This window comes from Halichoeres trimaculatus, unplaced genomic scaffold (assembly GCF_033239565.1).
Source record: "Halichoeres trimaculatus isolate MK-OKI-2021-1 unplaced genomic scaffold, fHalTri1.1 fHalTri1_scaffold_8, whole genome shotgun sequence".
Lineage (NCBI taxonomy): Eukaryota > Metazoa > Chordata > Actinopteri > Labriformes > Labridae > Halichoeres > Halichoeres trimaculatus.
Window position 1 is genome coordinate 37698143 of NW_027437186.1, and position 26248 is coordinate 37724390.

At 45.1% G+C, this 26248-nt stretch overlaps 2 protein-coding genes across 2 annotated transcripts; both read left to right on the plus strand.

Annotated features, from left to right (window-relative positions):
• The first annotated feature begins 650 nt into the window (after nt 1-650).
• Nucleotides 651-6536, plus strand: drgx (dorsal root ganglia homeobox). Its single transcript, XM_074676228.1, has 7 exons — nt 651-724; nt 906-994; nt 1670-1770; nt 2346-2447; nt 3929-4101; nt 4256-4368; nt 5114-6536. Exons 2-7 carry the CDS (start codon nt 937-939, stop codon nt 5464-5466), a joined length of 900 nt encoding a protein of 299 aa, XP_074532329.1. The 5' UTR covers nt 651-724; nt 906-936; the 3' UTR covers nt 5467-6536.
• Nucleotides 6537-14244: 7708 nt separating this feature from the next.
• cunh10orf71 (chromosome unknown C10orf71 homolog) lies at nt 14245-24963 on the plus strand. The gene is made up of 3 exons (XM_074675200.1): nt 14245-20082; nt 20422-20974; nt 21641-24963. The coding sequence occupies exons 1-3, from the start codon at nt 14245-14247 to the stop codon at nt 24961-24963; spliced, it is 9714 nt and encodes a 3237-aa protein (XP_074531301.1).
• The last annotated feature ends 1285 nt before the right edge of the window (nt 24964-26248 follow it).

A 26248-nucleotide genomic window follows, 5' to 3' on the forward strand; every position in this document is an offset into this window, starting at 1 on the left:
TCTGAGGAAGCGAAATAAATCGCAGGACCCCTTGCTGTGAACAAAATCAAAAATTTGGCCTTGTGAGTCTTCTACATGCGCAACCCCTTGTAAAGTGGACCCGCTAACGCACCCTGACGAGCAATTAACCCGCCCGACAGTCAATCTAAAACCCAAAAGCAGTCATCCTCCTTTTTTTAATATATGAAAGAACCAAATAAAAAGTGCAGCGGCTCCGTGCGCATGTTTATGGTTAGGGAATTTGCTTGACTCTGGAATAACAATCACTTGTGATGAATTTTTTGGCACCAGAGCAGAGCTGCCGTTTGCCACCCTGAGTGTATCTGCTCTCACTTCTCTTTCTTTCTCTGACACACACACACACACAGAGCCACACACACACACTAGGGGTTGGGGGTGAGAGAGACAAAGCCGTGATAATCCGATTAGGACCAATTAGGCGTGAGATTCTGCGACACTAGCTGAAAGCCTTAACACTCTGCAGACAGTTATACAGTTATAGAGACATCTGGACACTCCCAGAGAGACACACTGAGATATCTGTGTGTGTGTGAGTGAGTGAGTGTGTGTGTGTGAGAGAGAGAGAGGGGGCTGTGGTGAGTGTGTGTGTGTGTGAGGCAGAGATGTGGACACTCCCAGTCAGAGTCGGAGTCAGAGGAAGTGCAGCAGTCACCTCCTCCTCCCTCAGAGCGGGATCTCACTCTCCTCAGCATCCTCTCCGCAGGTACGCGCCTCTCCATCAACTTTCCCGTTAATCCCGCGCGCTGCCACCTATTCTTGGCGCCAAACTAATGTCTCATTCTCCAGGAATAGCTCTGAATTTCAGCGCAGCAGCAGCAGCAGCAGCAGCAGCAGCGTGTGTGTGTGTGTGAAGCTGCGGGCTCAAACTTTTGTCTCTGTTCCAGGTTCAGCTCGGCAGCTCGGAGACGCGTCAGGATGTTCTACTTCCACTGTCCGCCTCAGCTGGACGGAGAGTGCTGCCGCTCCAACACATGTGAGTCTCCTCTCTGCCTGTTTGTGAATTTTTCCTCTCAGATGTCGGATATTAATCAGGTCTGTGAAAAGTTTTGGCGTTTACGCTGCGTAATTACGCGTAAAAAGTGTGTGTTTAGAGACCAGAGAAGGCCTGAGCTGGTGTTAAATGATTTTAAAATGATTCCTTTTCAAATAATTTGTCAAAAACAGATGATGAATTAACAGGCCCAGAGGACAAACTTATTTTTCTATCACGCTAAAACATTTTGCCATGAGTTTGAGTTTTGATCAGAGGGTGTTTTCGCCGGGTTTAAAGGGTTAAAGAGATTTTCCCTGAGCTGTGTCAGTCTGCTGCTGCTGCTGCTGCTGCTCTGGTGAAAAGCGCTGGTGGTTTGGCCCCGGGGCAGAGGGGGTGCTTTGTCCCGGGCACAGATGTTGGGTGTCATGGCTCTTAGTCCGTCATGGTTCCCCTCAGACTCCCGGCATCAATGTTTCATGAAACTAATGGAGACACCAAAATGTGCCAGAGAGCAAACACCCCGATCTCTGCTCCTCCTCCTCCTCCTGCTGCTGCAAACATCCACAGCTCTACATCTCCCTTCCTCTATCAGAGTTTTCTAAATTATAAGAAAATAAAAATATAAAAAATCATTCTCCAAAGTGTGAAACTCACGTTTGTTGAACTTTGTTCCAGTGAACTCGAGCGGATTCGGAAACCACGCTCCGGCTGACTTCGATGATGGATTCCTGCGAAGGAAACAGCGAAGAAACAGAACTACATTCACTCTGCAACAGGTAAACACTGACCAGAGGAGACAGGGGGACAGGTGACAAAACAAACCTTACCTGAAAAATCCCAGGAAGGGGGAGGAAGAACAGGCCTCTGGAAGAAAAGAGAGAAACAGGAACGATTAAAGTCTGGATCACTGAAAAAAAAGAAACACGAAGAGTTTGAGTTCTAATCTGAAATAAAACCAGCTTTAATAAGATAAAATAACTGATTTAAATAAAAGAAATAAAAAAATGTGCTGTCTAGGAGATTTTTTCAAAATAAAAGCTTTTTTATTTGTCAGTTTTCTTTTTGAATGCAGGAATTTAAAACCACAGGACAAAGCGAACAAATCACTTCTTTTATTTATTCTTTTATTTTTTTATTCTGATGGATTTAACTTAAAAAAAATATCTGGAGGAAAAATGTAAAATCTTTTCAGCAAAAAAAAAGGTTGTAAATAAAAACAGGCTGAACTGAACTGTAGGGTGAGAATTTAAAACACAGAAGAAGAAACTTCAACATGAGAGCGAATTAAAAAAAAAAAGACGAATTAAAGAATGAACTTTTGATTTTTTTAATTTGTTTGTTTATGTTGCAGCTGGAGGCTCTGGAAGCCGTCTTTGCGCAGACTCACTACCCGGACGTGTTCACGCGCGAGGAGCTGGCCATGAAGATCAACCTGACGGAGGCCCGGGTGCAGGTAGGTGGGTCTGCAGCCGCGCGTCACGCGTCCTGCGCGGGCAGGTTTGACCAGGAGAGGACGGCTAAATGAAGCCACTCTGTCATCCCTGCGCTACACTTTAATAACATCAACATCATGGTGAATATTAGATTAGCTTGATTAATCGGTCATTCATAATTAAGCAGCGATAATGTTCCTCACTAATTTGTCCGCGTCTCAAAGGCGGGAATACATCATCCGCGCTGATCTCTGGCCCGGGACGCGCGGGGACGTGGGTTAGAAAAAAAAGGGGGCCTCAGAAACTCTGGGTTTGCTTTTTTTTTTCTGCACACACACACACACACACCTTAAATCCTGCATTTCCATCCCTCCACATATGCTCCCTTATAAACTTGGCCTGGTGTAATTAAGTTACGCGTCCTGGATGTAATTTCCTGCATTCCAGATTTGCTTTTGGGTTTTGTTGTGCGCGCAGATCTAATTGTGGGAAATATAATAGTTTGCCTTTTGTTCCCCTGGGTCATCTTACTATCGCTTAAACCCAATGGCGGGGTTGATAATGGAATCCAGCGCTGTAAATTAGGGATTGTAAACAAATTATTCCCCTCCTAATCCGATTACCACATTCCTATTATTAAATCTGAACATGAATCCCGCGCAGTATGCAGGGATATTAAACTTACATTATTATTAGAAAATAAATTTCCTTTCTGTTGTAGTGTTGTAGTGTTGTTGCCCCCCTTTTTGTAAAGTGTCAATGGGCCTCCCCCGCATTAAGAGCACACAGCAAATTGAGATTAATGGAGCAATTATAGCCCATTCAGAGAGGGTGTGTGTGTGTGTGTGTGTGTGTGTGTGTGTGTGAGGGGGGGGGCGCGACTTCAGGCTGGAAGGTGCAGGGGTGAGATAAGTCCATCGGCTGCATTGTTGTCCTGCCACCAAAATGTTGTCCTTTCTTTATGCCCCATGAATGTTTTGTTTGGCTGTTGACATCGTTTCTACCTCTGCTAACAATGGCACACACACACTTATTCACACACACACACACACTCTCACAGAGCGGCTCTAACCTCCATTCACACATCATGATTAATGCCTGCTAGAAGCCAGTCCTAATCGAATCTGATGTTGTCAAACAATCACTAAATAGGGAAATAAACGACTTCATCATGGCCGGCTCTCTCTGGGCAGCACGACTGTCAGTGGGAAGTCATTAAAATATGATAATGAAAAATTGCTCAATTAAATGTTGTTATAGGCAGTGACCTTCATTTCAATAAGACACCACAACTTGACCGTACGTTCTCTCACTTTTTGGGAGACGTTAAAGCGCGGCGTGGGACGCTCAAAAACCCTCTCAGAAGATTCGTTCAACTTTTCTTTTACAGGCCTGAAAAATAATCAGTGTGCGTTAAGATTAAGAGGAAAAAAATCTGATTCACTGATTAAAATATCGCTTTATTGAGAAGAATTAATTGAATTGTTTCGTTTGGACGCAGGTTTGGTTTCAGAACCGCAGAGCCAAGTGGAGGAAGACGGAGCGAGGCAGCTCCGACCCTGAAGGAGCGAAGGAGCAGATGAGTGAGGGGACGCCTCCGGCTCGCAGCATCAACTCCTCGTCTCCCGTGGACCACAGCAGGAAGCAGAAGGAGCCGCTGGAGATGCAGCAGAGGTGAGGACGGGACGATGGACGATGGATGAGAGGAGCTGGAACAAAAAGCTCAAACACAATCATCTGTAGATCAGTCAGAAAGAAGAAAAAGAAAAGCAGTAAGAGGTTTCAGTTAGTCCACTTTAACCGGACTCTGTTGGTCTGTTTCCTCCAGCATCAACAGGACGGTCGGTCCCAGCGGCCCCTTCTTCCCGTCGTGTATCCCAGGAACTCTCCTCAACTCTGCCACCTACGCCCAGGCGCTGTCACAGGTCGCCACGCTGAAAGGTAAACAGGATCCACACAAACGTCTGCTTTTCTTCTTATCTCTCATCCTGTCCGTCTCTAAACCAAGTCCACGGATGAGTCTGGTTCTGTTCCCGGTCTCTGCCCGTTAAAAAGGAAGTCCAGGGCCAAGCGTCGGCTTTTGAAAGATTCATTGTTTTGTAAAGCTGGGAGAAAAATTTCTATACGATATATCAGGATTTTCTTTCAATAAATAGATTTTCTTTTTAAATTCTTGATTTCAGTCTTTGTTTATAAATTTGGTTGGAAAAAAGTTTCCAAAAATCTTTTTCTCTGGCTCATGTGATGAGGATTTTATGGAAAATATAGCTCCTAAAAAAGTCTGTAGAGGTTATCATCATCATTTAACTTTTTCTCTTGATCTGGTGTTAAAAAAAACAAACTTAAAGTCGTAAATATCCAAGAATCTTAAATCAAATCTAACCGGCACTCCAAAAAAAATTGTGACAGAATTGAATCATGGGAGAAACATATCGTCCCTGCCTTTTGTTTTGGTTTTCCTGGACAGCAGCTCCTCGCTCAGTGACCTCCACATTTCTCTAAACTTTCTGCTCTTTGTTTGTTTTTCTGTTTGTGTTTTGATGTGATGATTTTTGCGTCTCACACACATTTTGTTTAAAAGAAAAGAGTGATTTCCTCGGACGAGGGCAGAGAGATAAATTGAGAAGTGATAATGAGGAGATGAGATTCAGTTTTTACTCCTCTCACCGGACTCCTCCTCTTCCAGGTAATGGTCTGTGCTCCTGCTGCGTCTCCGACCCCATGGGCCTGTCCTTCCTGCCGCCCTACGGTTGTCAGGGCAACCGCACAGCCAGCGTGGCCGCCCTGCGCATGAAGGCCCGGGAGCACTCGGAGGCGGTGCTCCAGTCCGCCAACCTGCTGGGAGCGGCGCCGGGCGGGCCGGGCGCCGGCGTGGGAGTCCTGTCTGGAGTCGGCGTGAGCACGGCCGGGATGGGGAGGCCCTCCGCCATCGAGGTCCCCGGGGACAGCTCCAGTCCTGGGCTGACCAACAAGGTGCAGGTGCTGGGCGGGAGCCCCGACAAACACGCTCACTGCTCCAAAGAGGCGGAGAAGAAGTGAGCGTGAACATCCTGGGACTCTCCTCCTCTTCGTCGGCGCGTGGACGCAGACTCTCATATTTATCTGACTGTAAATGATTCTTGTTTGAACATGCTGAATATCCGGGGCCTGTCCCCCTGAAGCACAACGTGTGGATCAGTCTGGACTCTGCTGGACTCTGCTGGACTGGCTTTCCTCAGAGACCTGTTTGATAATGTGAATTTCAGAGCTTACATTGTGAATGTTGATGCATGTAAACGTGTCGAGCCGACGGCGGGACGGGAAGAATTTAATAATAATCCCGCCTCGGGGTCGGCGACGGCTCAGTCTCCTGGTTTTTAAAGTGAAAGTGCACTTTAGTGTCGATCAGCCATTTTTCTATGTTGATGTGTCCACGTGCCGCAGACGCCGGGCGTGTTTCCCTCTGTTAGCACGTCTGTGGCGGCGGCAGACGGCGGACACGGCGCTCCTGTTGTGACATGTTCTTTAAAACAATTAAAGATGTAGTCGCTCATGTTCCTCTCCTGTTGCCTCCGCTCCAGCCATCTGTTCTGATCCATAATTTATCAGTTTCCCTTACAGCCGGCAGAGGAGAGCTATCCTGCCTCTTATTATTTATTTACTTTTCCTCTCTGAGCCTTTCACAATAAACCCTCTTTAACATGAAATGTGCTTTTTATCAACGTGGAGTTTACGTATAAAAACACTTTTACATCACAGGCTGCATAAAGCATCAGCTGATCACATCCTGAACACTTCGCCGCCGAGCACGCGGTCACTCATTTGGCTGATTCAATTTGCGTCCTTGAGGATTTTCAGGAAATTACTTTTGATAGTCAATAACACAATTAAGTAAACTACACACACATTATCATGAATAATTGATATGAAATTATGTATTACCATGAAGTACCGGCTCAATAATTGATGAGGCGACACCCGGTGACACAGAGGAGGGAGATAATGTCAGAAGTCGTGCCAGGTTGTGCACAGAGCGCTTCATCCTCCTTTTTCTTTAACATCATCACGTCTGCATGTTGTAAATATCCTCAAATACGACAATAAACCACGCTCTCAGTGTTTCTGACTCGTGTCACACACAAACACTGCTCCTGTAGGTTTCTTTTTCAGGCTGAAATGTGGAAATGAAGTCAAAATAAAGTTTGAAAATGAAAACCTCTTGTCTTTAACTTCTTTATATTTGTGCAGCAGGTGTTTGTCTATTCATGCCTTAAATAATATTAAGAGAAACCTCATGCTCAGTGCACTGATTTAGCTTTTAGAGCAAAGATGCTAAGCCCCCTGACATGGCAGCTAATGATAACACAACATCCTCACACACATCAGCTCCTTTTCCCCCGAGTGCACCAACAACGCACGGCACAATCCAGCCAACTCGCACAAAAGAGGAGGAAAACACATTCAATCCCTCCAAAATTGAATACAGTAGTTGTGGAATTTAATCATTATCCAAAACAAAGGAAGCTGAAGTTATAATGACTCCGATCATCATTAAGTTCTGCACGGCGCCCATAATTCACTGCTTTAATATTTGATAAACAAGTCAAGTTGATGTTGACATTCAGCTGTGCATGTGGCATCATTGATAATTTTCTGTCACCTAAAAAAAGTCCTGAGGCGGTTTTGTGGAGCATTGTTATATCAAATTAGCTGGAGAGCGGCCAGAAAAGCAGACAAACATGGTGAATGTGGGGGACAGCAGTTGAACTCTGTTCTTACACTGCAGTTAATGGGCTTCTTTTGTTGCAGTAATGAAATATTTTGCAGGGATGTGGGGAAATGTGTCCTGAAGCAGGGAGTCGTGTGCACATGCACCATCCGCAGACAATATAACGCTCGCAGTATGCCTGCTGCAGACCCACACATACGTACTATTCTTTAGCTTGACACCGAGTGCAGCTCCTAAATTTTCAGCTCCCAAAAACCCAAAGTCAGACGCCCGGTGCGTTCAGGGTCGGTCCGTTAAAGGCCGCGGCAATCAGAAAAGAAAAAACAGCACTCTGCAACACAGCTGATCAATAACCCAATCAATTAGGATCAATTAAGCTAATCTCTGAATGGAGATATTACAAACAAAGCATATCTTAATGCAGCGCGTAATGTGCCTGTCTGCTGTCTGCCACACGACCACAGCTCCGCTCCTCCTTACTCAGCACGCCACGAGCGCCACGAGGAGCGGCCTCACCGCCACGATCGATGCTCCCGCTCCTCAGGAGCTCCGCACACGGCCGTCCAGGAGAGAAAACATCCAGATGTGAGTTTCAAAAGAGCCCAAATCTTCATCAAGTCAGATTCAAAAACTGAAAACTGAGATGATTTCTATGTTCGTCCACTAGAGGGAACCAGTGAGCAGGAAAGCCGCTCTGCCTCCTCACAGCAGGCTGCAGCTCAAACTTCAGAGGGCAAATTGAACACATGCTGAGTAATTTTTGCAGAGGGAAGTTTTTGCAAATTAAATTTTATTAATCAAGACCCTTTTTTTAACAAGTGCTTAGCATCGACAGCTCAGAGGAAAGAAAGAAAACAAGGTGATAGAAGAGCTGGGTACACAGTTAAGGTGTGGATGTTTGAAGGCCAGAGGAGGAGTGTGTGTGTGGAGGAGTGTGTGGAGGAGTGTGCCTCCATTAAGGCCCATGTGTGTGTGTCCATCATCTCTCCAGGCCGGCCCTTCACCCGCCAAGAATCCCAGGAAACTATCTGCTGCAGGGATCTCCTATTATAGCAGCGGCTGAGAGGGGGAGGGAGGAGAGGGAGGTGCAGATCCTCCCCTTTCTTTCCTTATGGCTCTGTCTGCAGGGGGGGGAGTGACGCTGTAGCTGGGGAGATTACACCTCCACGGTTTGAAGGCCTGAATGAGGAAAACTTCTGTCAAAGAAAACCTAAAAAACATCTCGGTCTGAGCGGGTTTCACACAAAGTGAAGTGTCGCTGGTGGGCGGGGACCAAGAGCCACTTGTTGACGCTCTGAGCTGTGCTTGTCACTTCTGGGTGGTACTGGAGCATGAGACAAATTTAGATATTTACGTCTCCTAAAGACGAACTCAAGGGTCCTGCTTCGTTAGACTGACACGAAAACAAAATAAAGTTTTGCATTAGTAGGCCTATCACGATAATCAATAAATCAATGAACCGAACGATAAATAAAAACGTCCTCGGTAAGTTTTCCAGCCTGGATAAACTGACACTTTCCTCCTCTCTTTGGACCAAAGAGGCTGAATGAGAAGATGGCTCACTACGTCTATCTTTCCTAACATCGGGGTGCATAGGTTCTATAGCGGATTTAGCAGATTTATAGCGGAGTGAGCATCTGTCAAAAATGTGATCTTTGGGGTGAAGACAGGGCTGCTGGCGCGTACACACGGAGAGAGCTGAAGCGAGCGTCCTGAGGGGTAAGGAGGAAACACACGCTAACATGAGTGATGGCACCAAAGATACGGTTCTTAAGCCGCCTGCCACAGTCCCAATGTGGGAATATTTAGTTTTTATCAGAATGAACAAAGTGTGAGCTCATGAACACCAACCAGCTGATATGTGGCATTTGTTTGAAAATAGTGGCGACGAAGAAGAAGAAGGGGAGGTGCAGCGGAGCCTTGTTCTTTGACAATCCGCTCTTACTGAGGCTTTTGGTCTGCAAAGTAAATAGAAATAAAAGTACGGATTGACTGGGAAAAAGTACATGTTACAAACAATTCAGGAACTGTATAAACTCCCTTTTATTTAGGCTAGAGTTTTTATTGCTGGTTTTTTTTTTGAGGTTTCGTTTTCTCTTTAAAGACAGGGTCTATGTTTTATTGTTTTTGATTAGTATTAATTATTTTCATTGACATGTATTTTTTTTCTAAAAGAGAGTCCATTTCATTTTCATTGTATTTTTTTCTCTTTCTTGTTTGTTAAATTTATTTTATTTTTTGTTTAATTTATTTTATTTCAAAGATCCTGACCTTTTAATTACAGTTAAATACTCTTCAGAAATTAAAGTTTCTTGCTTTTGATATGGTGTACTCACTTTATTATCCCATTTATCATAATTACATCAATGAAATAATGGAAAGAAAAACAATAATATCGTTTATCGGCAATAATATTTTGGAAAATTATCGTCTAGCAAAATTTGAATCAATCAAACTCTTACCCAGACGTACGACTGTTTTATTCCTACCAGCTCTGACTGCTAATGGCCAACAGTTATCCATCCAGATTTATAAATAGGTGAGAGGCTGTTTGTTTCATCCGTCTGACACTCGACACCGAAGGATCTCAGTGAGCCGCGTGCTAGCTGAAGCCCTCAGTCTGTCCCCCATGGTGGACGCTCTCTTTGGGACAACTCCTCTCTCCGGAGTCCAGCTGACTGCGTCTGGTCAGGAGCTCAAAGACCCGACGTGGATTAGATAGATGGTTTTACTCTGGATTATTGTTGATAAAGAGACTTGGAGCCTCTGGGGGGACAGGATCAGATCTGCGCTGACTTTTTGAGGAGACAGAGACATTTGGGGAAGTCACAATAAGACTTAAAGTATGGATTATAAAACCATGAGGTAAGATTAAACGAAAACTCTCCACAAACGCATGCAACTTTTTTTGCACAACACTTGGATGTTTTCAGTGGATAATAAATAAAACTATAATCTAAGAATCCCTCTAACTTTTTGAACATGGACCTTTAAGGAAACGGTTAACTCCACAGATAGAGAAACATTAATAAACCTCCAGTTTTATCCTCTCTGCTCTCACAGACGACAGATTTGTGCAGCTCGCTCTGCATTTGGAGCACAGCGCCTCTGACGGAGAGGCCTCTGGTGTCAGGTTTTAGAGCTGGAGGCCCGTCACTTGACAAAAATAAACCTGTCACATGCGAGAACGAGCAGAAATCACTCTGACACTTTGACGTGAGATTATGGCTGCACAGAAAAGGGAAAGAAAAGGAAGAAAATGCAGTAACAGCAGCTTTAGGATCATTTAATGCTTCTTTCTCTAACCTGCTTCCTGCAGCTTATCACAGTCATGTCTTTATAAACTCTGTGACGACTTCCTGTGATGAAGACGAGGCCTGTTTTGGCGCCGTGGTGAATATCTGTGGTGTGAGGTGGACGGCCTCCAGCTCCAGAGATATTAATGAGCCATTGCTGCCCAGCAGCTGCAGTAAAATTAACCAGAATGTCCCCATGACGTTACATCCTCCCTGTAACTATAACTGTAACTGTAACGTCAGTTTTAAAGGAGTAGTTTGGAGTAAAGCACTCTAAAAAAAGAAGACGTGCAAAGACAGATTTGGAGTTTGAAGTTTGAAGCATATTTTGCATCAAATCATGTTTTACAGATCAGGTTGTTTGGCTGCTGTTGAAGCTCTCTACAGGCAGCTAGCTAGTAAAACTGGGTTACTTAACAAGTCAACAGATACGAATATGTCGGTGCAGTCACTCATGGCCTTGGCTGGTCAGATTAACAGATCATAACAAGGGCTGTCGGGATCTCAAGTATCAGATCTGAACTGATCTGGGCGTTTTTAATGGATCACTGATCAGTATTCCAGTCATCTGTGTCAAAATTAACCCGTTAAAGTCCGCTGTTAACGTCTGGAGTCCTGCAGCCAGGCTCTGTTAAAACCTAAAAAGTCTGCAGCTCCATTTCTTAGGGATTAGATTAGAGTACATTAGACCAAGGGTCTGCAACCTGTGGCTCTGGAGCCTCATGCGGCCCTTTGACTCCTCTGCAGTGGCTCCTTGAAGCTTCAAATAAACATTATAGAAATAAAGAATTGTTATTTTTCTTACGGAGGGTATTGATGATTAAAGACACTGACACTAAATAAAATCCTGTGTTAACATTTTGTTGAACTAACATCTTGGAATAAAGCTTTCAACTTTTTTGGGATTTTTGCATTTTTTTTTAATTTTTGCAAATTTTATTGAATTATAAATTTTTTATGTTTTCAAATTTAGAAAAAAAAACATTTTTTTAAAGATTTTGAAATTTTTGAATTTTTCTGCAAATTATTTAAATTAAAATTTGAAAAAAAAATTATAATTTTTTTGCAAATTTAGCACATTTTTGAAATTACTTTTTTTTGCAAATTTATGAGATTCTGGCATAATTTTTCAAATCTTTGCACATAGTTAATTATATCTTTTTAATTTAGCAAACTTTTGAAATTTCAAAATGTTTAAAAATATTTCCAACTTATTGAAATTTATGACATTTTTTCAATTTATCCTGAACATTTGCAAAGTTATGAAATAAAAAACCAAGACATCACATGTTCAATGTTATAAAGACAAAAAAACTTCTTGTTTAGATAATTATTTACAAGATATTTGCTATGTAAAGAGTTTTATAATTTTTTTTTTTTGTTTGTTTTTTATTGTGAAGATAAAGTAGATTTTGTGTCTTCTGAATGACTTTAATCCAGGTGAGCTGAGGAAAAATGGCTCCTATGAAAATAAAGGTTGCAGACCCCTGGACTAGAGTCTCCATTGTCACTGAACATTAGCACAGAGTATGTAAGCACATTGAAATTGGTGCACAGCTCTCCTCTTTGTGAAAAAAGATCTGATAAATAATAAATAAAATAGAAATAGAAAAGTATAAATAAATAAAAAAATTGTCAATACCGATTCCCTTATCAATTCCTGTTGTGAATTTTCTTGGTACAAAAAGTAGCTTTACAGGTTTTCTGTTTCAACAACATTTAATTGAGTTTATTCTGTAAGTGGATAAAATGTAACTGGTCCCTGAGTCTGGATATTTCTGGACATAATTAAACAGAAACAGGTCAAAATTTCACACAATGTGACGTTGATGTTCTGTGTTGTAATATATTAATAATTCAAGTAGGCCATCTAGTGTCTCAAAGTGGTTATAGCAATGGTTTAAGTTGTTTGGAACCTTTCCGTCAGCCATGAGCCTTTCATTAGCCTGTTAGCTTTTAGCATCTGAAATTCTCAGTATTTTTTACAAAGAGTTGATGTGATATGTTTCTGTGATGAAAGTTGAAATTCTATTCTGAAGCTGAAGTTATACTGATGAATGCTAACTGCTAGCATAACAATGCAGTTTCCCATACACGTTACGTGGTTTGTACCATTTCTAATGTACTGAATATGAATCTCCTGAGAGAGAGTGATGAACATTTCTTTATGAAGTCAGTTCTTCAGGAAAACTTCAAGCTGAAAATCCTGAATTAGAGTTTTCTTGGGAAACGTTAGCTAACTGCTAAGCTAAGCTAGCTGCAGCAGACTAGTCAACGTAAGGCCCGGCAGCTCCAGCACAATGTAAAGAATTGATAAGGGAATCGTTAAGCACAAAGGCTAACGATATCAATGGATTGAAACATTTCTTATTGATTCTCAACGGGAACCAGTTTTCAATTCCTATCCCTGAAATTAAAAGACGATAAACAGACGCTTAACTAAAAAAAAATAAAAAATAAAAAAGAGACAGCTCTCAGGCTACTAAGCAGCACATCCATTTTTGACAATTATTGCACCGACCTGAGGTTGGAGGACACAGAATTGTGTCAAATGTTTGAGTTTGACAGGACTGTGGCCTTGTTGTAAAAACCTCTTCTGCAAAGTTTATCTCGCAAACCAAAACATTAGAGACTCAGTTTTAACAGATATTAAGAAATAAAAAATGCTAAATGGGTCTTTTCTATGAAACAGATTTACATGAACTGTACAGAGAGAAATTTGTCATTTTTACATCCTTAAGTCGTCAAAGTTCAACTCTGCTGTTGGTCGACAGAAAAAAAAATAAATGTCAGGTTACGTCTCTGACCAGAAATGAACTTTCTAATTTTGCATCCAGAACTTAGCAGCACCTAAAACTAAGGTTATCTTTAATCTGCCTGCCACCTGCTCCTTCTCTGCCGTAGTAAAACCAAAAACGTTTTACTACAGGATCCGTTTTCAATGTAACGTCACAAAGACTTGTTTTTAGTAGATTTTTAAGAGACTTAACTTAAGTCGGACTTTCCTGGTTTAGTCTGTCTCACGTCAGGGTGATTTCAAAGACCTAAATGTGTGTGTGGTCAAAGTTAGTGTCCTGCTTTCCCAGAATAACTCACGTGAGTCCGTCTTTGCTGCGCCTAGCAACAGTGTAGTTTTATTCACAACATGTCTGTGAAGGTCACAGAGGCTGAGCGGCAGGATTAACGGAGCTGTTTTCAGACCCACATACAGAACATTGCTGCTTAATACAAGAGAAAAAAAACGCTTATCAAGGCCACGAGTGGAGTTTCATTTATGGTGACTTACTTTTCTTACATTGGAGAAATCTGTGTGTGCATCTTTGGGCTTTGGGTCAAGGTTATGATAGACTGGGTTTGTGTTTGGTAGATTATGTCTTTGTTGTAACGATGCATGTGGGTGCAACGCTTCTGCTCAACCCACAAATGCATGCTCCTTACAAATGTATTTAAAAGTGCAACGAACAAGCTTTTCAGTGGTATAAGATTAATTTCCAAGAAGCATTGTTACAACAAAGAAATAATCCATTAAACCAAAGCTGTCAAACTTTTTGTGCTCCGTTTATTTCAAAATAAACGGCAATGGGAGCACCCTGGGATACAGACTGATTCTGCTTTCCTTTCTCCTGCAGGAAAACGACAAACTCCAGGATCTTTTTGGACGGAGGTCAGGTCAGCGGCACCATGCCGTAGGAGCTCCGAGCGCTACCAAAAATCCTGACCCGAGGGCCCAAACCCGGGTCCTGCAGCCTAAGCAGCAGAGTGTGAACATTCGAGGTCTGTGTTTGCATGAATGACTGGCAGGAAGCCTGCATCATGACCTCAGTTGAGAAACGCCGCTCGGGCCGAAAGAGCGGCGGGCATCGAAAGCACAGCGATGGAGGGTACAGCGACACCTCCAGCGCCGGCTCCTTCCTGGATGAGACTGACCGGGAAGTCAGCAATCTGACAGACCGAGCTTTCAGGAGTCTCTGCATCGGAGATGAGGCTGTTTACAACGATTCAGACCTCAGCGCGGCGTCACCCTACACCCAGAGGGACCGACAGCTGGCCTTCAGCCAGAGCGCCCAAACCAGGGACAGGGAGGAGCTGAAGAGAGCTGCACACGAGAGCTTCAGCCTCAGGATGCAGCAGTACGGACAAGACTGGATCCACAGAGGAATGTACGGGGCCGAGATACAAAGAGACCCACAGTGGGAGGTTTACGGGGAAAGGACACAGGGGAGGGTTTCTGCCACATTCCAGCAGTCCTTTATGGGAACTCCTCGAGAGGAGGAATCTCCAGGAGGAGAACAGCTGTCCTTACTCAGCAATGGCACCACGGACATGAGCTCACAGCAGCGAAGGAGCCGCTCCAGAGTCTCCTCCCTCATCAGGGCGTTTAACTCTGAGGGACACAGGGACGGGGCGGTTATCGACGGAAACCTCAGAGAGTGGAGCGACGACACCACCTGGGACAAATCTGCTCTGATGAGTATACAGAGGGAGCTCTCCGAGTTCTCCTCATCGTACCAGGAAAACTTCAACAGCGGTCACTTCCCCGCGGTGGGCCCGCTCTCAGCTCAAGAAACCAACTTCTACGCCTCTGAAGTTGCAGCAATGACTCACATGAACTCTGGATCCTCTTTTCTGACGTCTTCCCACAGTAAACACAGCGTGGCCGCACAGGTCAACAGCAACTCCAACTTCTTCATTCACAGCGAGTTCAGTCCGTTTAAGGTGTGGAGGGATCACAACAGATTTCCCTTCCAACAAGGAGAGGTCTCAGGGTTCATGCACTACCCAGACTTCCCCAGGTGGTACCAAACACCCATGTACAAGGAGCTGTCCCTGGAAACCCAACCACAAGGTCCGTACAGGTTCGGAGAGGAGAGAGGTTTCAGACACCCCAGGAGTAACTTTGCTCCTGATGTGCCTCCTGCTCTTCCCCGCTCCACCTCGACATCCACAATGCTCCAGAAAACATCCGCTTTGGAGAAACGCTGTGATTCAGAGCTGACGGGTCACTACACCTACAGGAAGCGGACGCAGAGCCTCGGCGCCAACAGGCTCCCCGCCCAACGACCATCCACTGCGTCACCAACCGTTGAGATGTCCCGACGTGTTCAGGACACCATCAGCTCCGTCAGAGCCTTGCAGCAAAAAATCAAAATGATGACAGAGCAAAATATCTCAAACCAACCTGGAGTCGCCTACAGCAACGAGAATCATGCTCCGTTTGGGAACTATGAAACAGCACCAAATGTTGTCAGCAATAACACAAGCACAACCCCCTTCAACGTCAGCCAGCCGCGACAGTACGCAGCTTCCCCGCAACCCGTGGAGCATCCACCGGTGCGTGCAGAGAGCCGAGGAGCCACTCCTGATATCAGGTCCAGCTACAAATCCAGAGCGACAAACCTCCTCTTCAATCTTAAAGACAACAGGAAGAGGGTGAAAAGCACGTACAGTCCGCCCAAGTTCAAAGGTCCGGAGGCACAGGAGAGGGTCAAACAGCCCCCGATCCAGGAGCCAAGAGACACGGTGATAGACATGCCAGATTTCTTAGACGGGGATGTTCAGTATCCCCAAGGAGAGAAATCCAACCATCATTACGTCAACCAGTATCATAACCCGGGGTCAGCAATTACAACAACAACAAACTATGATCCTGTGACGGCGTACGCAGGACAATACTCAGAGTACGCTCAACACAACTACCAGATACAGCCTGAGATGGTTCATCAATCTGCTTTCAGACATGAAAACTACACAAACAATCAGCTGACAAACGGGCAGTGTCTTCACGAGGACTTACAATTCATCCCCTATGAGCAAGGCACCATGGGTAATGAGTACAGGCATCAACCTTTATATACAGGAACGGAAATACCGCGAGTACACGCTGACAACAACCAAACCAGAGATCTCGTGGGACAGAGAGACAACAGCTATGACTACAGCAACGTGTCCGCACAAGACGGGTGGAGACAGACGAACAGTCAGGACGTACAACCTCAAAATCTGAATGCGGCGCTCTCTCCTTGGAAACAAGAGATGGAAAGACAACAACTGGATTACCAGAGGGTAGCCATGATGAGGGCGGAGCCATGTTTACCACGAGACGCGTACGGCAGAGAAAACGCACATACTTCTGTCAATACAAACATGTCAAACCAACTTCCTCAATACAGAGCGTTATCAAGTAACACTGAAGGTAATCCAGCAAGCTACGGTCAACAACAACAACAACAACAACAACAACAATCTGGGGCTTTCAAGGGATGGCAAAGAAAGGATGACAAGGAAATTGAAATAAAAGACGCTTCTTCGTCGCAGACTTTTAACCAATATACCCATCAGGAATACAGAAACCAAAACATCCTTTCTGAGGATAAAGACACGTTCAGAAGAAAGCAACACACACCAACTCCCAACAGGCCTGAAGAGCTCAAACCGCCAAGGAATTATAACCCCGACAATGTTTCTGAGCCCAAAGTGGAAAACCAAGCAAAAGAAAGAAAGTCTGAGGACGTCAAGCCTGGACAGGACATGGCGGTGAATGTTAAAGTGAAACACGCCCAAGAAGAGCTGGCATTGGCTCAGCACTGGGCTAAAGAGCAGCAGCCTGAAGTGGAGCCGGCTAGGCTAAATTTAGCAGAGCAGACCGGTTCAGGGGAAGTCAGAGCAGAAACGGTCCCAGCAGAACCGTCAGAGACCCAGAGAGTAAACCAGGACAGAGGAGATCATGTCAAAGAGCAGTCCACAGACAAACAACCAGAAGTGGCAAAACAAACACCAGCACAGACAGAAACAGATGAGCCGAGTGAAGTCAGAGAGGAAGCAGGAGCAGAGCACATGAAAGAGGAGCAGGATGAGCAGGTCAGGGTAACTCAAGCCGAGGCAGAGAGGGTTAAAGAGGAGCACATAAAAACAGAACAGGAAAGAATAGAGCAGGCGGCCACGAGAGAAAGGATCAACGCAGAGATACTTCAGGATGAAAAGCTACGAGCCGAACAAGCCGAGAGACAGCGGGCCGAGGAAGAAAAAGTTAAAGCAGAACTAAAGGAGAAAGAGGAGCAAGAAAAAGCTCAACAAGTGGAGGCTCGAGTCGATGAAATCAACAATACTCCACAGATAATAACAGATACAGCCGAAAGAGTCGAGGAAAGATTTGAAGAACAGGCGAATCTCAAAGAAACCACAACCAAACCACAGCCAACAATAAAAGAAATGATACAGGAGATGTCCGCTAAAACAGCAAAACCAGCAAAACCAGCACTGCCACAGCCGGCAAAAAGTGAGCCAGATAAAGTGGAGCAAGTTAAGACAGAGTTAGCGAAAGCTAAAGCAGAGCTAGCCAAAATAAAAGAGAAAATGAGAGGCGAGCAAAAGCACAAAGTTAAAATCACAGCTCCCACAAAAGAAGACGAGATCGCAAAAGAAGTTTGTGGAAGTACGCCTCAACAGAGCGAAGACTTGGGCGTAACCAGCAGGGTCACGGATACGGCGAACAGAGGGCTGTACGAGTATAACCTCCTCAAAGAAAAATATGGATTCACTGATTCACCAATCATCATTAACAACCCGCCAGCTGCTGGGAACGTTTCTTTAAATGACGCCAACGAAACGCCAGATTTATCTTCTGATCGACTGGAGACAACCAATGAGAAATCCAAAGACAGTCTTACAAACAAGTCTGAAACGGCAAACACGGCAAACACTGACGATGTTAGCAGCTTCAAACCCAACGAGTTGACAGAGAGTCAGTACGTTTACAGCGAGTCATCCAAAGAGTTCAAACTATCCAACAGTATACCCACCGTTGAAGAAAAAACAGCCAACAGTGGAGATAAGACAACCACCACAGGAGAGAGTATCGGCAAAGTAAAAGAGGACAGAGTTGACCCGCTCATTCAGCCCGTTAGAGACTCAATCATAGTTCCTCAGCCTCCCGTCGAAAGGAAACTCAAAGACCACCCTCCAAACCCTCCCAAAACCCTGTCCCACAAAGACAGATCTCAAACGAAGCAGGAGCTTCTCACCTCGAAGATAAAAGCTCACGCTGAAAAAGAAATCTCTGCGATTAGAGAAAAGGGCTTCGCTTTGCGAGACGGGCTGATGTCCAAATCTTCTTCCAAGCAGTTTGGAGGTGGTCAGGTCGGGAGTGTTCGACAGAGGCCGCCATCGCAAGAGACTCCCAAGAAGCACGACAGCACTACGTCCAGTAACACCAAACCAAAACACCAGAATGAGTCGCAAGGAATACAAATGGCGCCAGTTAGCTCTGCTGCAATACAAGCTAAGTCTGCAACAACAACCAGTCAGTTAGTGGACGGTTTCCAGAAGGTTCCTAAAGATGAAACTGTGTCGAAACAACCCAGAGATCAAAATAAAGACAAGGAATCTCTGAGGCCTAGTAAAGAGCAACCCTCCAAGAACAAGCAAGGAAATCACGGGGACACTGTCCAGAAGAAAGAGGCCCCACCCACAATGAAAGAAAAGACGGAGAGCGAACATGAAGCAGTTCTTGAGGATTCAGCACCAACACTTAGTCTTGTTCTGGGTCCAAACACGACCCCTGTGGAAGATGAAAGCCTGCAAATTAGAGGAATAATGGTAACTGTGCGAGAGAGAAAGCCGTCTTTGACTGTCACGGATTACCCTCAAGATCAAATTCAGGCAACAGCAGCAGCAGAGGTAAATTCAGAGATTAACAAGTATCCAAGCTCTGATCTTGACTCAAGCAAAGGAAATAAAGCTCCCAAGAAAGTTAGCAAGGCAGAGACTGAAGACAAAGTTGAACAGGACGCTCATGATAAGACTGAAGAAAGCATGAGTGTTGATTATGAAAACACAAAAGGGACAAAACAGAATAATAGGTCTGAAAATGTTGGAGGGAAAAGGTCTGAGGAGCTCCTACACGGTCCCTATACAGATACAAGACCCCAAAGAGAAATACAACCCCAAGAACCCCTGGCTGAGAAAAGTTCACCTACCACTCTCACTGTACCTGCTAAAAATAAAACCCTGGCTGAAACTCAACCCCTTCTACACACTACTACAACCAAAACGCTGAAGGAGAACTCAACAACCTGGGAAGAGATGGTTGATATAAAGAGTCCAACGCAAGAAACGAATCTACAAAGAGGGGGAACAACAGCTCCCGATGATTTCAATGTGGGGATGAAGACAAACCATCATATAAATAATTCGAATGTAACTGAAACTGAAAGAAAAACCAAATCGGACATTCAACCTACAGAAGAGGACGAGAAACATCACTTAGCGCCAACAAACAAATGTAATCCATCTGAAAATGACAACGTAGAGAATACACAAGTGGACGAAAACGTGCACATCGACAGCATAGCCATCAGAGTCGTGCCAGCGGTGATTGAGGACAACGTGAGAAAAGCAGAAACTGAACGTGTTAGTTCTGACGTAACCGCCTCTAACAAACAAGTTTCATCATCGATCGTCGAAGGAACGATGAAAACTCCAAGAAAGGAAGAGACAACGAAAGACAGTCAGACGCCCCTGGAAGACAATTCAGTGCAAAGTGTGTTGGAAGGTGTGAAACAGTTGTCTGATTCACTGAAAACCGCAACAAGAAACCCAGGAAACTCAGCGGACGAGTCAAAGACACAGCCATCGGAGGGAGACTACTTTCAAGTACAAGGGAAACCTGAACCAGATCATAAACCGGACAAGAACGTGAAGGAGAGCATCACAGATACTGCTCCAGAAAGAAGGGAATATCAAGAAAAACAGTCAAACAAGAGAGTTTTTAACAAAGAGTCAAACAATGACAGAAAAAATGAAGTCTTTGTGTTGGATCAAAGTAAGGTCGAAGTATGGAGGTCAGCAAGCCTCCAAGAAGAGAGTGTAAAAAGGAAAAGCAGTGAAACGGGAGATAACCTGGCTTTGAAACAAAGTCATGGTCCCAGAGAGAGATATGATCCAAAACATGAGAAGTCAGAGGCTGATCAAGCTGTTCACTCCAAAAAACAGGACACAGAGAGCAAGTCCAGCGTATCATCAAGAGAAAGACTGAGCGCAAGAAACGCTAACCCCTCAAAGGAGTATGAAGAAAAACCTGAAGTGAAACCAAAACCAAAACCTCGAGTGTCCACGATACCTGAAATATCAGCCCTCGCAGACTACGCTAGGCTAAAGGTGATTGTTTCAGAAGAGCAGGAAAATCCCGTTCAGGAATTCCCACCCAATAAAAAGGAAGGGTTCTTCCCACTCATACAGACTCGTCACAGCAGACGCCCGGTGTTCACTGCCGACCCACAGGACTTTACTGTGAAAGAGAAAGCTTTGCCAAAGAAAACAGAGGCCAGCGCCAAAGTGAGCAAAGAGCCAAAACCCTTAGTGTTTCCCATTACAGAGAAGGAGCATCAAAGGACGGGGATGTTCAAACTGGGAGACAAAGAAAGGCAAGAGAAATTTCCTTCAGATGCCAAAGCTAGTGAAGATGTAGCAGACCCCAAGGCAAAACATGCTCAATATACCCAAGAGAAAAACAAGACACCACAGAGTCACCTGAAGAAACAAGGAGGTGAAGACCTACTTTCAACCAACGCTCCAAGATCTCAACAAGAAGATCTGAGTCAGTCAAATCACCTTACCTCATCTTTAACAAACAACAGGACGAAGCCAGGAGACGACACCTGTCCACAAAGAAATCCTCAGGAATTCTCTCCAAACGTACAGTATTTGGATAAAAACAGTCACCACACACCAACTTCAAGACAAGCTAACAAAACACAGGAAACCACGGATTCACTAAAAGGAAAGCAAACTGAAAATTCACAAGCTACGAAGGATACTTTGGGAAAAACACAACAAGAAAGACTTGTACCTTTGCATGAAGACTCTAAAGCCAAACAGCAAAACACAACCAAACAAGAACCTGGGAAAGAAGAGAAGAAAAGGGCAGAGGACATGAAAATAAAACACATAATCGAAGAAAGTAGAGCTTCTCTGGCCGAAGAGGAGAGGAGAGCCGCTAAGAGAGAAGAGGAGAGGAGAGCTAGGGAGCGGGAGGCCATAGCTAACAAGATCAGGGAAAGACGAGAGAGACAGAAAGAAGCAGAGAGGAGAGGAGAAGAAGAGAGAGTAAGGGCAGATGAGGAGAGAGATATTCAAAAAGAAAAAGATACAAAAGAAAAAGAAGAAGTGAAGAAAGTAAAGAAAACTGAGGACAAGGGGCTAAAACTGCCAGAGAAGGAGCAGGGCCTGGCTTCTAGAGATGTTCTCCAGAAAAGAGGTGCTCCAGAGGAACAGCAAAGAAGAGCTGCACAAGAAGAAGAAGAAGAAAAGCAAAGAAAAGCAGCAAAAGAGACGCAAAGGAGAGCTGCACAAGAGGAACAGGAAAAGAGGGCCGCACAGGAGGAACTGCAAAGGAGGGCTGCACAAGAGGAACAGGAAAGGATAGCAGCAAAAGAGGAGCAAAGAAGAGCTGCACAAGAGGAACAGCGTAGGAGGGCTGCAGAAGAAGAAAAGCAAAAGAGAGCAGCACAAGAGGAGCAAAGAAGAGCGGCACAAGAGCAGCAAAGGATAGCTGCACAAGAAGAGCAGCAAAGAAGAGCTGCACAAGAGGAGCGAAGGAGAGCTGCACAAGAAGAGCAGCAAAGAAGAGCTGCAAAAGAGGAGCAGCAAAGGAGAGCTGCACAAGAGGAGCAGCAAAGAAGAGCTGCACAAGAGGAACAGCAAAGAAGAGCTGCACAAGAGGAGCAGCAAAGAAGAGCTGCACAAGAGGAGCAAAGGATAGCTGCACAAGAAGAGCAGCAAAGAAGAGCTGCACAAGAGGAGCAGCAAAGGATAGCAGCACATGAGGAGCGTATGAAGGCTGCACAAGAGGAACAGCATAGGAGGGCTGCACAGGAGAAACAGCAAAGAAGAGCTGCAGAGGAAGAAAAACAGAGGATAGCAGCACAAGAGGAGCAAAGGAGAGCTGCACAAGAGGAAGAAAAACAAAGGAAAGCAGCACAAGAGGAGCGAAAGAGAGCTGCAGAGGAAGAAAAGAAAAGGAGACTTGCGCAAGAGGAACAGCAAAAGAGAGCTGTAGAAGAGGAGCAAAGGAGAGCAGCACAAGAGGAGCAAAGGAGAGCAGTGCATGAGGAACAGCTAAGAAGAGCTGCTCAAATGGAACAGCGAAGGAGAGCTGCAGAGGAAGAAAAGCAAAGAAGAGCTGTTGAAGAGGAACAGAGGAGAGCAGCAGAAGAGGAACAGCAAAGAAGAGCTGCACAAGAGGAGCAGGAGAGAAGGGAAGCTGAAATAGAGCTGCAGAAGAGGGAGGAATCACAGAGAAGAGCTGCAAGGAGAGCTGCTCGAGAGGAGCAGCAACGGAGAGCTGCACAGGAGGAACGGGAGAGGAGAGCTGCACAGGAGGAACAGGAGAGGAGAGCTGCACAGGAGGAACAGGAGAGGAGAGCTGCTTTGGAAGAGCAGAAAAGGAGAGAAAAACAAGAAGAGCAGGAGAGACAAGCTGTGCTGGAGGAAGAGCAATGGAGAGCTGCTTTGATTGAGGAGCAAAGGCAAGCAAAGCAGCTTGAGGAAAAGATACGAACCAAAGTAGATCAACACTATGAGAAACAGACAGAGGAAAAAGAGATGAGGGCTGAAAAAGACAGAGCTATCAAGGAGAGCCAAGCAGCAACCAAAGACGAGGAGGGTTTGACGCAGGAACAGATGCTGATTCACAAAGACGGGAGAGAACAGGTTAAACCATCCACGAAGATGGACGCTCTCCAATACTACGCCATCACTTCAACAAACTCTGAGAAGAAACCAAGAGAAAGAGAACTAGACTCCCCCTTGCCCCCCCATCAAAGAAACCATCCCATGGGGCAGGAATCATCTGAGGATCCAGGAACCCATGCCAGGTCTTATAGGCCACACGCCCCTGCATCTCCAGCTCCATCTCATCCACGCTCCAACACCTCCTCTCCTGCTCCAGGAGTCCGGCCCTCAATGTTCAGAGTGAAGGACAACACCTTCAAAGCTTCCTCTTTCACAAAGTCCGTCAAACCACGTTTCCATAAAACCTTCGGAGAGGATTACCGCGTGGGCTCCCCCATGGAGAGAGGAGAGGAGGAGCAGGAGAAGATGAGACGCGGCGCTGGGACTCCGGTCCATCCTGACATGGGCTCAAACAGATTTTCTGCAATCAGGGAATTCTCCGGTTTCCAACCAGCCTCTTCATCACATGACCACTCAGGATCTGCGCCGCAGCACAGGCCGTACTCCAGGAGGAGCATCGCTCTGGATGAAGACGACTCTCGCTCTGTGGTCAGCAACATGTCAGAGGGTGTGGAGAGCTTCGCCACCAGCGCAGCCGACCTATCAGAGCTGAGAGGCTTGTACTACGACGAGAGGCCTGAATCAGCCTGTAGCTTCAGCAGCGACGTGTCCCGGTCTATGGGCAAGCCTCCAGCTGTCCCGCCAAAGAGCGAGAAAGCCTTGCGTAGAGCAAAACGATTGACGTCTCGCAGAATCAACAAGGAGTTGACCAAAGCTGGAGGAGACAGCTCTGCGGTAGACAAACCTCTTCATGACGTCTCCAATATCCCTGAGGTACGCTCCCCAAACTCCCACGCCATGGCTTCCCCTCATTTTTCCTCACCCGTCTCCCTCGCTCATGCTCCAGCATTGGGGTCAAGCTTGCCGTCCTCCCACACTGAGCACCCGTCCATCAATGCTTCCCCTCACGCCACTGGTCCCATCTCCCTCCAAGTTGCCTCGCCTCATGCTACCGCACCCGTGTCCCTCCCTCATGCTTCCCACGCTGCTGCACCGCAGACAGTCGCTCATGTCCCTCCTTCTCCCACTCTGCATCGTGCCAAACACCCAGCTCCAGTGACCCAGTACCATGTAGAGTCGACCTACCCCCAGTCCTACCCACTGACCCAGCGTAAGGTGTTGCAAGACATCGGCTCTGGTCAGTATTTTGTAGTGGACGTGCCCGTTCCAGTGAAAACCAAAACTTTCATTGACCCAGAGACAGGGAAGTATGTTCAGTTGAATGTGCGCGAGTCTGCTCAGAATGCTCCCAGACCCCCGCCAAAGCCTCAGCCGCAGCAAACATACCAACAGCCCCTCCCCCAGGCCTCTCCAGCTGGCAAGCCTGTTGTGCTTTATGAGGGCTACCATGGCTACCCCCAAGGCTACAAACCTGCCGCTAACAAATCCGTTCCCCACCACAGGTCGTCGGCTCCCGTCACCGCCCACCAGGACCAGCAGCAGGTCAGGGAAAGCAGCCGCTACGGGTATCCAGCTCCTGAAATTAGACAGAACTCTGAAGGGCCTCGCTACAGCCCGGAGAAGACGCCGTACATGGACACGGTTAATGATTCAGACAAAACATATAACGCGGTTTACAACACACATGGCCCATATGAGTCGTTCCCAGAGTGCGACACAAACAGCCAGCTTGCAGGAAGCGCAGTGTGTGAAAATGATAACTCAGCCCACTCAAGATATCAGCCCCGAGAAATAATAAGCATCGGTGAACTGGAGGACTTTATGGAGCTGTCTGACTGGTGAGGAAAAGGTGCAATAGCTGTGTCATCGAGACAAGCAGTGCAGATGGATTCTTTTAAGCGTTTGTAAATGAACTTTTTAAGTGGAAATAGACTTTGAATGTTTTCGGTTTGCAGTTTGAAACGCAGGGATTGACTGTCTATAGCTATTTATTGTGTTGCAGAGAAGTCACCATTCCATTTGACTTATGAATGTGCTGAGCTGTTTTTGATGTGAATACACTGTAAGTGACCTGTTGACTTTAAAACCTACATTTATATCAAACAAACCAGAAACTGTCGATACTTTTATGTAGCATGGAAAAATTTTGCAGATCTGCTTCGATTTTCATCATTTGACTCCTTAACTTTGCATTTTGTGATGCAGACGGAGGAAAGCGCAGTTTGCTTATCTTCCAAACTTTAAACACGATGTTGATGTAGCTGTGTTGAAGGTTTCCTTTCAGCTGGTATTCAATTTTTAAAGGAAATCTGTTTTTGTGTTGCTGTGAAGCAGATTAGTGAGACACTGACTTTTTCAGGTAGTACAAACACACTTCAGTGAACCTAATAATTTCTCTGCATAATGAAAGTCTTTCAAAATCACCTTGTAAAAAATTATAAATAAAAAGGAAGTGTAAAATATCGCTGCTTCAGAGTTGATATCATTTCCCTTATTAAATGACTGTAATAACGACATAATGTTCCTGTCACAGGCATCCTGTTTGACTCTCCAGGTCTGAAGAACAATAAACCAAGTCTTTCATTGAGTGCATAAAAAAATGCTAAGTGTTTCTGTGAGAGCTCAGTATTTCCTGAGTGAGTTTATAAACAGAATACTGAGAGATTAACACTTTTTTATGCATGTCTCCTTTTGTTTCCGTCAATCCAAATGGTTAAATATTTGTTTACTGCACCTCAGGGATGCAGTGAAAGACATAACAGGGTGGATTTCATCTTTCTTCAATTTCCTTGATTCACTAACTCAGATTAAATGTTCACTGCTGGGCTGAGAATGCCTGGATATACGTCCCAGTTTAATGAAATTTAAAGCACTCATTAAGTATTGTTGATCCCCTGAGACGCAGTAACGCGTTTTGACCACTGCAGGGCAGAGCAGAGCGATGCCTCCACTTGAGGATAGACATCACCCTCAGAGTTATGTAAAGCAGAGTTATCAAACTTTTTTAGACCAAGGACATTATCATAACATTGATTAGCTTAATATCAACACTATTTAATAATGTATTTTGTAACAACAGAATGAAGCTACATTTAAACTTTCATTTTGTAAACTTCAACTGAAACTC